This window comes from Chinchilla lanigera, unplaced genomic scaffold (assembly GCF_000276665.1).
Source record: "Chinchilla lanigera isolate Chin_1 unplaced genomic scaffold, ChiLan1.0 scaffold00026, whole genome shotgun sequence".
Lineage (NCBI taxonomy): Eukaryota > Metazoa > Chordata > Mammalia > Rodentia > Chinchillidae > Chinchilla > Chinchilla lanigera.
Window position 1 is genome coordinate 9,787,553 of NW_004955427.1, and position 12,155 is coordinate 9,799,707.

The 12,155-nt window shown below is 39.8% G+C and overlaps 1 protein-coding gene across 4 annotated transcripts in view; it reads right to left on the bottom strand.

The window, feature by feature from the left end:
• Window positions 1-2,516: 2,516 nt before the first annotated feature.
• Morc1 (MORC family CW-type zinc finger 1) overlaps window positions 2,517-12,155 on the bottom strand; it is a 184,072-nt gene continuing 174,433 nt past the window's right edge. For all 4 annotated transcript variants that reach the window (XM_013515035.1, XM_013515034.1, XM_013515033.1 and 1 more), the window contains 2 exons: window positions 6,521-6,715; window positions 2,517-3,560 (listed from right to left, as the gene is read on the bottom strand). In XM_013515035.1, coding sequence (XP_013370489.1) covers window positions 3,468-3,560; window positions 6,521-6,715 — 288 coding nt within the window. In that variant the 3' untranslated portion in view covers window positions 2,517-3,467. The remainder of the gene's footprint in view (window positions 3,561-6,520; window positions 6,716-12,155) is intronic.

A 12,155-nucleotide genomic window follows, 5' to 3' on the forward strand; every position in this document is an offset into this window, starting at 1 on the left:
ATACCAAAGTGTAGTACAACAACTCTTGATAATCTCCTACCTCTTTTGTCTGTAACTCACTATTATTTGTCTATTTGTTTTCCTGAGAAACTATTTTGTAGATAACAATATGTAAAACAATAACCATTGATAAGTTCCTACCATTTTGTCTGTAATATGCTAAGTCCCCCCTATTATTATGTTATCCTTGTTTTACTCTTTGAAATAAAAAAAATAAAAAAAAAATAAAACAACATAAACCTGGCATTAGAAGAAATATAGAAAAATAAATTTTAAAAAGAGGATTTTTTAGAAGTGGGCTCCAATACAAAGATGAATTAAATGCACTAAAATTTGGCATTGTATATCAGGGAGGAAAGTGTTGGCTTTTCCATTAATAATTCTGAGATATTGCTATGCCTATGTGCAAACACACACACATGCACAAAGTGAAGTTTCTAACTTCTTATCCCAAAATAAATTCTAGATGATTCAAAGGTTTAATGGTATAATAATTAAAATTATTACAGGAAAATAAGGGAAAACTGTTTTATAATTTAGCAAGAAAAAGTCTTCTATGTGACTATAGAAGGTGTCTTTGTTACTTTCACTGCTGAGACAAAATACCTGACACCCAAAATTAGGGAAGGAAAGGTTTACTTAGCTCAGTTTGTGGAGGTTTCAGTTCAAAATTAGCTGGCTCCAAGGCAGGGTCACATGGCTGAGGGGCAACAATTCAAAGTGGTGGTGTCAGAAGACAGCAAAAACAACAAGAGGAAAAAGGAGAAGAGCAAGCCTCTTTTCCTCCCTTATATTGTATGCAGGCTACCCGCCCCGGGGCAGGTGTAGCACTCACACCATCTCTTGCACAGGCTCAAGACGGTTACAAAGTGAGGACCCTGACCCTTTTTGCTGAGTCACTTAAACTTCTAAACTTCTAAAGTAGACACAATGTATCAACCATTACAGAAGGCATAAGCAAAGCATATTAAACCAAAAATTTTAAAAGTCCTGTATGATTCAAAACACATAAAACATTTAAAAATGGAAAATTATGAGAAAATATTTGTAATATATACAATGTAAAAAGGTAATTTCCCTAATATGAAAATAGTTCTTATAAATTAGCAAGAAGTATATTTTGTCACCAAATAGAAAAATGTATAAAGGCAAAATTTAAAAATGCAAATGACATTGAGACCTGAAAATGTATATTAAAACTGCAAGAATCATCAGACACGGTAGCATACACAATAATCCCAGAGTCTTATCAGCCTGAGGCAGGAGGATCACAAATTTGAATCCAGCCTGAGCAACTTAGCAAGACTCTGTCTTAAAATAAAATTTTTTAAAAAGTGAGAGGTACCTCCATGGTGAAGCACTTGTCTAAAGTACATGGGGCTCTGGGTTCGCTCCCAACACCACAAACAAACAAAAATTACAAGAGGATTTCACTTTTTACCTATTTGATCATCAAGGTCAGGCTGGGAATCAGCCCGAAAAGGTGAAAGTGTGAGGGAAGAGCCACTCATACAATGTGGCAGGAGTATATATTCACAAAATTTTTACTCTGTGCTACGGGGCAATATGTATTAATAATAAAATGTATACATCCTTTGACCAAACAATCCACCCTCTGAGGTTCAATCAACAGATACAACTGCACATGTATGAAATAAACACACTTACCAGGATATTCATTTTTAATGTGCATGTAAATCTGAAAGGGCAATGATATCTAAATGCCCACTGACAAGGGAATGGTTACATAAATTTTGGTATTTTCACACCATGGAATAATAAGGGGCAGTTAAAGATAATGAGAAATTACCTCATTACCTCCAAGATGTATGGTTACATATACTACTCCTGACATGCAAATATCTCGATGGTATTTTGAGTAGAAAAAATCAACAGCATTTTTCAAATGTTGTTACATCCATGTCTTCAGCTATGGAGTAATCTGCATGGTTGTATCTTCCTTGTTTAGAGGTGCAGTCACAAGTAATTGTAAGATATCGGAAGTGGAATTGCAGTAGGAAAGTTGGTAAAAGCACACCTCTTGGGAAGACTGGGTAAAGAGCTAAAGATGCAAATGGGTTGCGAACAGGAGCCGACCAAGAGCTAAAGGGGAAGGCAGGGAAGGGGACACAAAACGAACTGAGAGGTGTTCGGTACGTGGACCAACGCCCCACCGTGAATGTAATCGTTACGTCCTGCAAACATGTGCTACTAAAAATACAAAACTTTAGAAATTTACTTATTTATTTTTTGATTAGTTAAGTTTACTGACTCATTATAGGTGTACATAATGATCACATTTACCATAGGGACTTTGTACCTGTACATGATGTAACTTGATTTTTTTCCCATCCCCCTCCCCTCCCTTCAACCCTTCTGTGAAGTAGAAAGAAAACGTTCAAATGGGGAGGGGAACCAGGGAAGGGGGAGGGAGAAGGGGAGGCGGGCAAAAGAAAAGATGAGAAAAGAAGGAAAAAATGGAAACAAAAACTTTCATAGATAACATTTATTAAACACCTACTGCACACCACAAACTTATAAAATTCCACTGATTATTAAATGTTTTATTGTTTTAGTTCAAGGTTGCAAACATTTCCAAACAAAACAGTCAGTTATTAAGGAAAGCATAAAACAATTTCTTACACATGTGTAAATATTAAAATATAGTTTCTATGTGTAATATAAATATGTACTATGCTTAAGAGACTTATTCTTTTACTATAACTAGCAATAAAATGAACATATAAGCTATAGCACAATGTTTTTAAAGGATTAGTATTTTCTTTCTCTTTTTTTGTTTTTAGACAGGGTCTCACTATGAAGTCTAGGTTAGCCTTAAACTTACTACTATGTAGTCCAGGTTGGCCTAGAACTTGTGGCAATCCTCCTGCCTCAGCTTCCCAGGTGCTGGCATTACAGGTGTGCTGGAATTATACCCAGGTCATTATATTTTCTGTTTTACTGAGTGCTGGCTATAGTAAAGAAAGGATATACTGTTTTTCTTTTTCAACATACCTTTCAAAAGGAGATGATTCTATAGTTCTTTGTATACTTATCTTAAAAAATACTGTCTTAAGTTTTCAAAATTAAGTTAAAGCAAAATTTAAACTTAAGTGACATTTGTATTTTTCTTAGCAACTCACATGATACTTAGAAAATTTTAGAAATTATTTCTGAGAGAACAGGAATAGTTAGAAGTAGGAAAATAGAATATAAAAATTACAGAAAATAGTTACAGAATAGTTAGAAAATAAACTGTAAATTTTAAATCAGTCACCACCTCTAAAGTATACACATTTTTAGTATTAAACTGGCAAATTTTTCAATAATGACAAAAAAAGTTTTGAAAAGAATCTTTTGATGTTTGCATTAGCATTTTAAAAAAGAGAATGGCTTCTCTAACTTTTAATTTTAAAAGTTAAGTTCTTTCATTATTCTCTGAAGGGAGAGATGTCCCACCTCTGCGGTCACTTTGAAGTATTCTGGAAAAGGAGTTTGTCGTCTTGCAGCAGACCTTCTAAGTAGGCATCAGTCTGCTCCAGGTCTCCCGCGGGGCCACCCTGGAGGACAGAAGCCATGGTCACATCAGGCAAAGAAGCTGCCTGGACATCCCCTGACGGTGTTCTCTGTGATCCCTGCAGCGAGGAAAGCTGCCGGTGTTTGAATAATGCTTTTAACCTTTCCAAAGTTTCCTCATTTAATCTCAGTTTATGTTCACAGGTGGTGAAGGATTTGGATCCATTTTTCTGCAGTGATGCTTGGTCCCACTGGTATTTTCCTACATCACTTATCATAGTCCTAAAATCCCAGCCCAGGGTCATCCTGCTCCATCACAGGCTCTCACCTCCCATTTTAAATATTCATGCTTTTTAGCCTTGTAGGCAAAGACAGAGAAGGACCCAGATTGCCACTCCTGCTGCTCCTCTTTCCACAGTGCCATTTTCCCTTCCTCTTCGGCTCCCACCCTGCCCAGCCTCCTTCTCTGCACCCTCCCTTTCCCTTCTCCCTGTCTCCCCCCCTGGGGCAACCCGTGCTTCCCTCTCCTGGGAAGCGTGCTCTGGTCCACGGCAGGTCAAGGGCACATGTGCTCTCTCTACTCATCAAAATCTGTCCCCTTTGGGCCCACTTATGAACCAACTCACTCTCCAAATGGACACGGATGAGAGAAGTGCTAGGATGGACCTTTTGGAAACAATCCCAGCTTTATTCAGCTCTGAGTAAGTACAGCTCCACCTTCTCTCCTTCCCCTTCTCTGGTTCTGCTAAATGTGCTCCAGCTACTCCTTCTGCCCTAGGTTGGGGTCTTGCTCCTATGGGTGGCTACAGGGAGAATGTGCTGACATTCACCTAGACTTCCACACATACTAACCCTGAAGATGTTCTGTGACCCTTCCTGACCCCGGAAGGTCCCCCCTGTTAGGTGCAGTCTCATCTTTGGGCCTCTATTCTCTTCCTGGCAGGCGAAACCTCCTCCTAGGTCTTTACATTGATTTTACATGTTGCCTTATCATGTGCCTGTCCCACCCTATCTGCTTTGGGTCAACCTCATCTCTATTCTCTGCTCTATTGTACTGCAGCTGCTCTGGAAGTCAGGGGAAGCACAAAGGGAAGTTTTGGGCAGAGAAGGACATTTGAGTGTTTGAGTCAGAGCCATGTGAGTACTTCTGCATTGATTGTAGCAAGAAAGTTTCGTATTCTGGTTTCTAAAGGCCTTCACATCCCTACCAAACTTTGTGACAAAAGCAAATTCAAGTAATACAATTATTCTGGCTATTCTGGGAAATCCAGGGGTTTGGCACAGAAAGTAATGTCTTATTTAGGGAGATATTATTCCTTCATTTTCCCTAGCTAGACATAGGTTTTCTTTCTATGAGAATGAATAGTTTTTAGAAACTCTGTGGGAAAGTAACACTGGATTTTTATGATGCCAAATGTCTTTGGTCTCTCCAGCGCTCCTTGTTATGGAAACCGTCATCACTGAAAGTCCACCAGGGTGCACAGCGGACCTTTTAAATATAAACACTGATAGAAGTAAGAACAAGCACAGCCACAGAGTTGACAGGGGTGCCACTCAAATCCCACTTTCACGGCAATAAGGAACTGGCTGAAGTGTCATTGACAGAAGAGTCAACACAACAGCCATAACGTGAGAAACAGTGCTGGTTATCCCTTTTATTTTAATAAGGTAGCATTGTAACTGTTTCCTGGATCACCGAGGGGAGACGGGACTCCTTTTGCTGGCCATACACCCAACTCTCACTGTGCAATGTTCACAGCTAGGGTAGAAACAAACGCAGGCAGCCCATGTTCAGCACCTTCTGCACTGAAGTCTGTTGGGTCCCTGTGTCTTCCCGTTCATGGGCGAAGCCATCCCTGATAAACCCTCAGGCTAAGGAGACTCAATTCCTGGCGCTCACCCTGCATGGCCCAGGAAGGTCCTGTCCATCCCAGCACTCAGGGCCTACATCTGAGGACAAAACGCCACGTGCTCCCTGAACCTCCCTGATCTGATTTGGAATTTTAAACTTATTTCTAGAACTTACAGAAATACTTTTCAACCTCGGCTAGTATATTTTAACTCTGGCTGTCTGGAGGATGCCCCTTTCCCTATTAGTTGCATCTGTGATAAAAATCCAATTCTTTATTAAAATACTTGAACAAAAATGACAGTAATTCGTACTTACATGATGTTGCCTAACCTCTCCAATATCTCTAGTATTTGGAGGGCCTATTTTTATTTATATATGCAGGTAAAATAAATAAAAATATCTTGTCTTCTAAAAAAGTTGGAAAAAATTTCTCACTGAACACGTTACTGTGGAGAAACCAAAGGTGTCTTCTACCAAGAGCACAGAGACTCCAATGTTTACAGATGAAAAAGAACAGAAAATTTTAAAATGTTCTAATATATACCTTTGAAGTTCATCTACTTATGATTTCAATATCCTTACAGGGGCACCAAGGTCTGGATTATGTGACTTGTTCAGGGTCAGTACAGAAATGACAAGAATATATTAATGATAAGAATACAGAATATATCCAAGGGTCCTGTTCCACTTTCGATTGTAAGTGTCCTCCAAAAAGCTCACGTGGTTAGGGGTGTTGCTTTCAGAATGAGATTGTATCATGGAGGTACTAACCTCATGAATGGATTAATCTATGGATGAGTACATAGCTGAGTGGGACGTTAGGATGTGCAGCTTAGCTGAAGGAAGTAACTCATTAGAGGTGTAACCTGGAAGGATGTACCACGCCCATGGCCCCTTCCTCTCACTGTCAGGAGGTGAGCAGCTTTGCTCTGTCACATCCTCACCCTTTCACTATAACGTTTTTGCCTCATCACAGACCTAAAAGGAGTAGAGCCCGCTGACCACAGACTGAAACATCTGAAACTGTGAAATGAAACAAACCTTTCCTCCTTTGGTTTGACTTTCATAGGTGTTTTGTTACAGTAACGCAAAGCTGACTAACACAGGCTCTTCCCCAGAGCATACTCCTACAAATAAAATTTCAGCACTCACCAGCTGAAGTGTCTGCAGCAGTGCTGCCAGTTTTACACGAAGATCGTTCAGTTTGTCTTCAGCACGTTTTCTTCTTTGTTCACAATGCAACAGAGAGACTTCATTAAGTATTGCTCTTCTACTTGCATCACAGGTAATGGACTGTATTTTTCTCTTCATATTTTTTTCATATTGAGCCATGTAAACATTCTGGATCTGAGAAGGTTTTTAAAAGCAGTATATTTTTAAAATATTGCTATTCTTGTTAATATTACAAAGGTATGTTATATGCCAACTCTGCACATGTGTCTCAAGGGTCAACTCTGTATGTAAGTGTGACAGGCCATCTAAACTCTTGACACTTTTAGGGAACTTACTCTCAGAAGGGAAAGTGTACACCATTCCAGTAAAGATTGCCGAGTCACAAAAAAACTAGCATCAGAGATGTTTTCTTCAGAATGAAAAAGGAATGCTGTGAAGGTTGAATTTATTCTCCCACCAGGGGTACAAAACTATTCAAGGCACAAAGGGAGTAGGGAATCATGGCCCTCTTCCCACAGCATCAGTCACTCACGGTAATGACAGATGGCCACACACTTGGGCTGTCCTGAAGAAACTCTGCTGTTGCTTGTAACTCAGACTTCAGTGTCTATAAACACAGGAGCTACAGAATGAGGGACTCTATTCCCTCATTCTTTTTAGGTTCTTTATCTCGATGCAAAGAATACTGGCGGTTACCCAAATGTCCCTCGCAAATTCAAAGGTCTCGGCTGTTTTCCAAGATTACATGTTGTGCCTGAGGCCCTCAGGAGGCAGAAAGACATAACAGAGAGGGCAAAAGCTTCCATTTTAGAAGGATATTAATTGCTTGAGTCAACATTTTGAGCAGACCAGGGGTTATTCTGAGAAAAGAGATATAGGGAAAATCCCACTTTTGATAAACATCTATATGTTTCAGTAACAAGGCACTTCCTGTGCTCTGATATGATCGGGTTGGAAAGAAAATCGTAGGGCAGCTCCACTCATCCTCGGGGCCTCCCCTGACTCCCTGCCACCTCCCACTACGTCCACCAGGTGGTGCAGGTACCCCCTCACCATATCACCCCACCATGACCCCATGTCACTTTCGGCCACTCATCGCTCTCATGCGTCTCTCTTCTTTCTGTAAAGTCCTTTCAACACATAATACCATCTGCATCTGTAGCTCCGTTTCATACATATCCACCAACTACTTCACACACTTCAGGATACTGAATTTAATTGTAGGTGACACAAAAATGTGTAGGGTAGGCTTTGCCCTCAAGAACTTTCTCATTGATTGTGAGACAGTACAGATGTGCACATGTATTATACTGGAGAAAGTTCTCCCAGGTAAGGCTCAGATATTATTTAAGAGAAAGGTGGAGAGTTGCTGTCAAAGGGTATTAAAGTCCTGATCTACTGTATTCCACCTGGATTGTGTAGCTTACTTACCTTCTGATTATTTGGACTTTTCATAGACTATGAATGAAGAGCAGTATGTGAGAGCAGGACACAAAGTAACATTCCACACTGGCAAACACTGGAGAGAGTGTGTGGGTGTATTACAGTGTAATACAGAAGATGACTTCTGAGTTTGTAGGTTTTCAAGAAATCTTAGATTTTTAGTCTTAAGCTTCCTAGAAGCTTGTGCAGGCACCAAAAATTAGACTTGGAGAACTTTGACCTGGCTTCACCTATTCTTATACATCATTCTTGTATCAGACCCTTTGCTCTTGCTGCTTTTGCAGTTTGGTAAATTCAATACCAAATATGCACCAGGGATCCTCCTGGGCCCTGGTCTGTTTTGAAACACTGCCACCTCAGATACTTCTTGCCCACTGTATCTGAAATCCTCCCAACACACCAACCATTGTTAACTCCCTGGCCTTGCACCACTGTTTTACGGCCTGCCCCGTCATATGCTTTTTTATTTATGTGTTTATCATCTATCATGCTGTGACTCTATATTATGTCTTGCATGACAGCTGAGATGTAAGTTCCTTGAGGGTGTCAACAATTTACACTCACAGCAGCGGAACTTCAAAACAAGGGTCCATCCTGCCTTGCCACACTACACTTTGAGATTTTGGAGGGGAATCCACTCTTGTTTCATTTTGATTCATGTACTATGCATTGCGTCATGATTAATTTGGGATATTATCACACAATATCTAGCACCTTAAACATTCATCATTTCTTTACAGTGAGAACATTCAAAATCCTCTCTTGTATTTTGATACATAGTTAAGTCCCTGTCTTCTGAATGAGTTCCATTCCTGGGGAACATTCTGTAGCTGGATTTCTTAGTAAGTCTGACAAAATGAGTCTTATACACCTTTGACACAGACATACAACGTGTATCGCTTTGCACTTCCCAGCAGTCCCCTCACCACCACTGCTTTTCGTCTTGTTTCTGGACATCCTGGGCTCTGACTGAGCACTGTACCGCTGTGCACTATCTCTCTGCACTGTGAGCGCACAGCCGCACAACTGTGACCGTGTCCGGCAGACACATGAGCTGCTTCCGTGATTTGTTTGTATCTATAAATGTTCATAGCGCAAGGTCCATTTGTATCTGTGAACATTTACAACTCTAATGTTCCTAAGTCAGGCACTTCTGCCTATAATACATCATTAATTTATAGAATCCACTTGTGAGCATCTTCAATTCACTTCACAAGAATTTGATGACTTACAATAAAGGAACAATCACCTCCTCCAGGGAGCTTTACAGAGGCTCCCATTAGAGGCCTCAGAAAACCCAGGGGCCCATCTCTCCCCTAGTGTGACAGTAGGGTAGGGTAAAGAATTCAACTCAGCTGGAATGAGGAAGGCCGGTCATGGGTAGTTCAGTGTGACCAACACTCTTATGTCTCAGTTTCCACAACTCTGGAAGCTTACAGTTTTAGCCATCCTGAATAATAATAGCCAGGAAATACTTCTAAAAAAAACCAGCAACAATAAAACAACCGTAGACACATAAAATTAAACAAAAATATAAAATATGAAAAAAACACTACCATTTGGAAGGACAGATGTATTTTTCATCATCCATAAAAAAGAACATGCTTCTGACACACTTGAACAGACCTGAATGGATGCGGAGGGGGTATATGGGGTGAAATGGTCTATACCATCAGACTCCACTCCCACAACCCTCCTGAAGTGGTCAAATGACGGGGACAGGGAAAAGGTCAGCGGTTGTTGTAAGTCAGAGGTATTAGTGAGGCACAGGCTTAGTGTGACTCTCAAAGGTGGCACAAGGGAGACACGTGTAACGATGGGAGTTCTGCAGCCCAAATCTACACACATGCTAAAACCACACATCTCAGTTGCTACCCAACACCCAAAGTTAAGGGGGAAAGGTGTATTTAGTGCACAGTTTGTGGAGGCTTCAGTCCATAATCAGCTGGCTCCAAGTCAGGGTGGCGCATGGCACAGGGCAACAGTTCATGGAGGCAGAAGACAGCAAAAGCAACAAGGAAAAGAACTAGACAAGCCTCTTTATGTCCCTTGTATCATATGCAGTCTACCAGGGTTAGGGTGGTGCCAATCCAACCAGGAGCCTGATCCAGCAAGCACCCACCCTTAATCCCAGCACCCTTAATCAATCACAAAATCTAAATTCAGCTACCTCGGAAAAAGTGCCCCCCCATGACTATATGAGGCTTTGGGGGACACCTAGACACAAACCACAACACACATACATTTTTACCAATTTTAATTTTCTGGTTTCCGCAAGGTTCTATAAGTATGCAAAATATGAGCACTGGAGGAAACTGGGTGATGGATACATGGGATCTCTCTATACTATTTCTGCAATTTCTGTGAATCATACATTTTAAAGCTCAAAATAGTATTTCAAAATTAAAAATAAAAAGAGAATCAAACCCTCAAACTTTTAACAAACTATGACTGGAAGAACATTTATACAGCACATTATATTCAAAGTCATATTCAGTCTCTCAAAATTCACCCTTTTATAATGAGCAAACTATATTTCCTTCGAAGAGTAAAATCCAGTTTTCTGATTTATTCTGCTTTTTTAGGCTGATCTCTCCAGGAAGAATTTGTAAAAAGTAATAATTTTGACAACTTCTGAACCTCAATATAAAAGGACATCCAGTTGTATTAACATTTTAATTAAGGTAAGAAGAGAATTCTAACTAGGTGAGAGGCTTTAGTTTTTCTGATTGAACCTGCTCTTGTAAAGGTATTTGTGACAGATCAAAAATGCAATTCTTTCTAAACTCCATAATTCAGAACAGAATTAGGATTTAAAAGAAAGGCCCTGTCAAGTGAGATTTAAATTTTCTACCATGAATTTATAAGGCTCAAATCCAGCATCTGTGCACTTCCAGAATCCTAACAAGTTTGCTTAAAATAAGGAAGACCTATGACCTCTACATACTGTGCACCATGTGAATGTGGATGTGCGTGGGGTAGGCAGGCACTAGAGCAGAAACAATCAGCTTTGCTCCATGAACAAATATTAAGATCTAGATGCATCCAAAGGTACTGAATACTGCTAGGATACTGGATTACTAATTTCAAGAACTCTATAATCTAATTGGGGAGAAAATGAAACACAAAAACCTGTTATAGTACAGGCTCAAAAATTTAATTAATGAATTATGCTTTAAAGTTCTTTCACTGACCAAGAGCTACGTAGGGTGGGAAAGTCTTCCAGAGATGGAATGTGGATAACTACTCTGGGGAAATACAGTGTGGGAAAAGGCTCAGAGTTTCAGTCAGTACATGGTTGGAGGAATATTGGGATATTCATTTTGGATGGAGCTGATGGCTTGTGAATGGAAAGAATAAAAGATGCTGTTTTGGGTCAGGTAGTGAAGAGCCACCATTACTGCCCTGAAACATCTACTCTGATAGTAGTTACAAAAACTACTCATGGGCCAGGGTAAGGTGAGGTACAGATATCCCTCTTTTATTTTCAAGTGGGTTGCTTTATTAAAAGTACATACCCTAAAGCACATTGCCTAGATCTGTCCTCTACATGGAGTTTTCGAAATGATATGTGTGGTTTTTATAACCATGCACCTAAGACTATCAATCAGTTAGATAGTCTAACACACCAACTAGTTCATTCTTAGGGAAGTCATGATTCCATCTGTTCTGTATCTTACTTTCAACAGAAGTTTCTTGTCTCTTGACTGATTACCTTGCTTTGGTTCTTTGAAAGCCATTTGCCCTGAATATTAGGGACATTTTGTGCATCGTCTATGCTAACACTGTTCAGCCTGAGTAAACATGTATTGTATTCACTCTCACCTCTAAGACCTAGAAACTTCCCCTTATTACTGACAATTTAAACACTGAAAAGTACTTAAAAATAGATATGAAAAGGCATACATAATCTTGGATAAACTATGTGTGACAATATAATACTCACAAATTTCGAACCAATAGATAAAGACATGAGGAAAGATCTAGGTCTTGGTAACTCTTCAAGGTGACTGCCACTGATTTTCATTTTGGGTAATCAATTCTTGGTGGGCATTAATCAAACTCTCCTACCACAAATAAAGATTTCACCATCAGTACCTGCACCATACACGTGTCATGATATAATGTCAAGGTCTCTAGAAGTTTAAAATAATTATTCTATTGAAGTAAG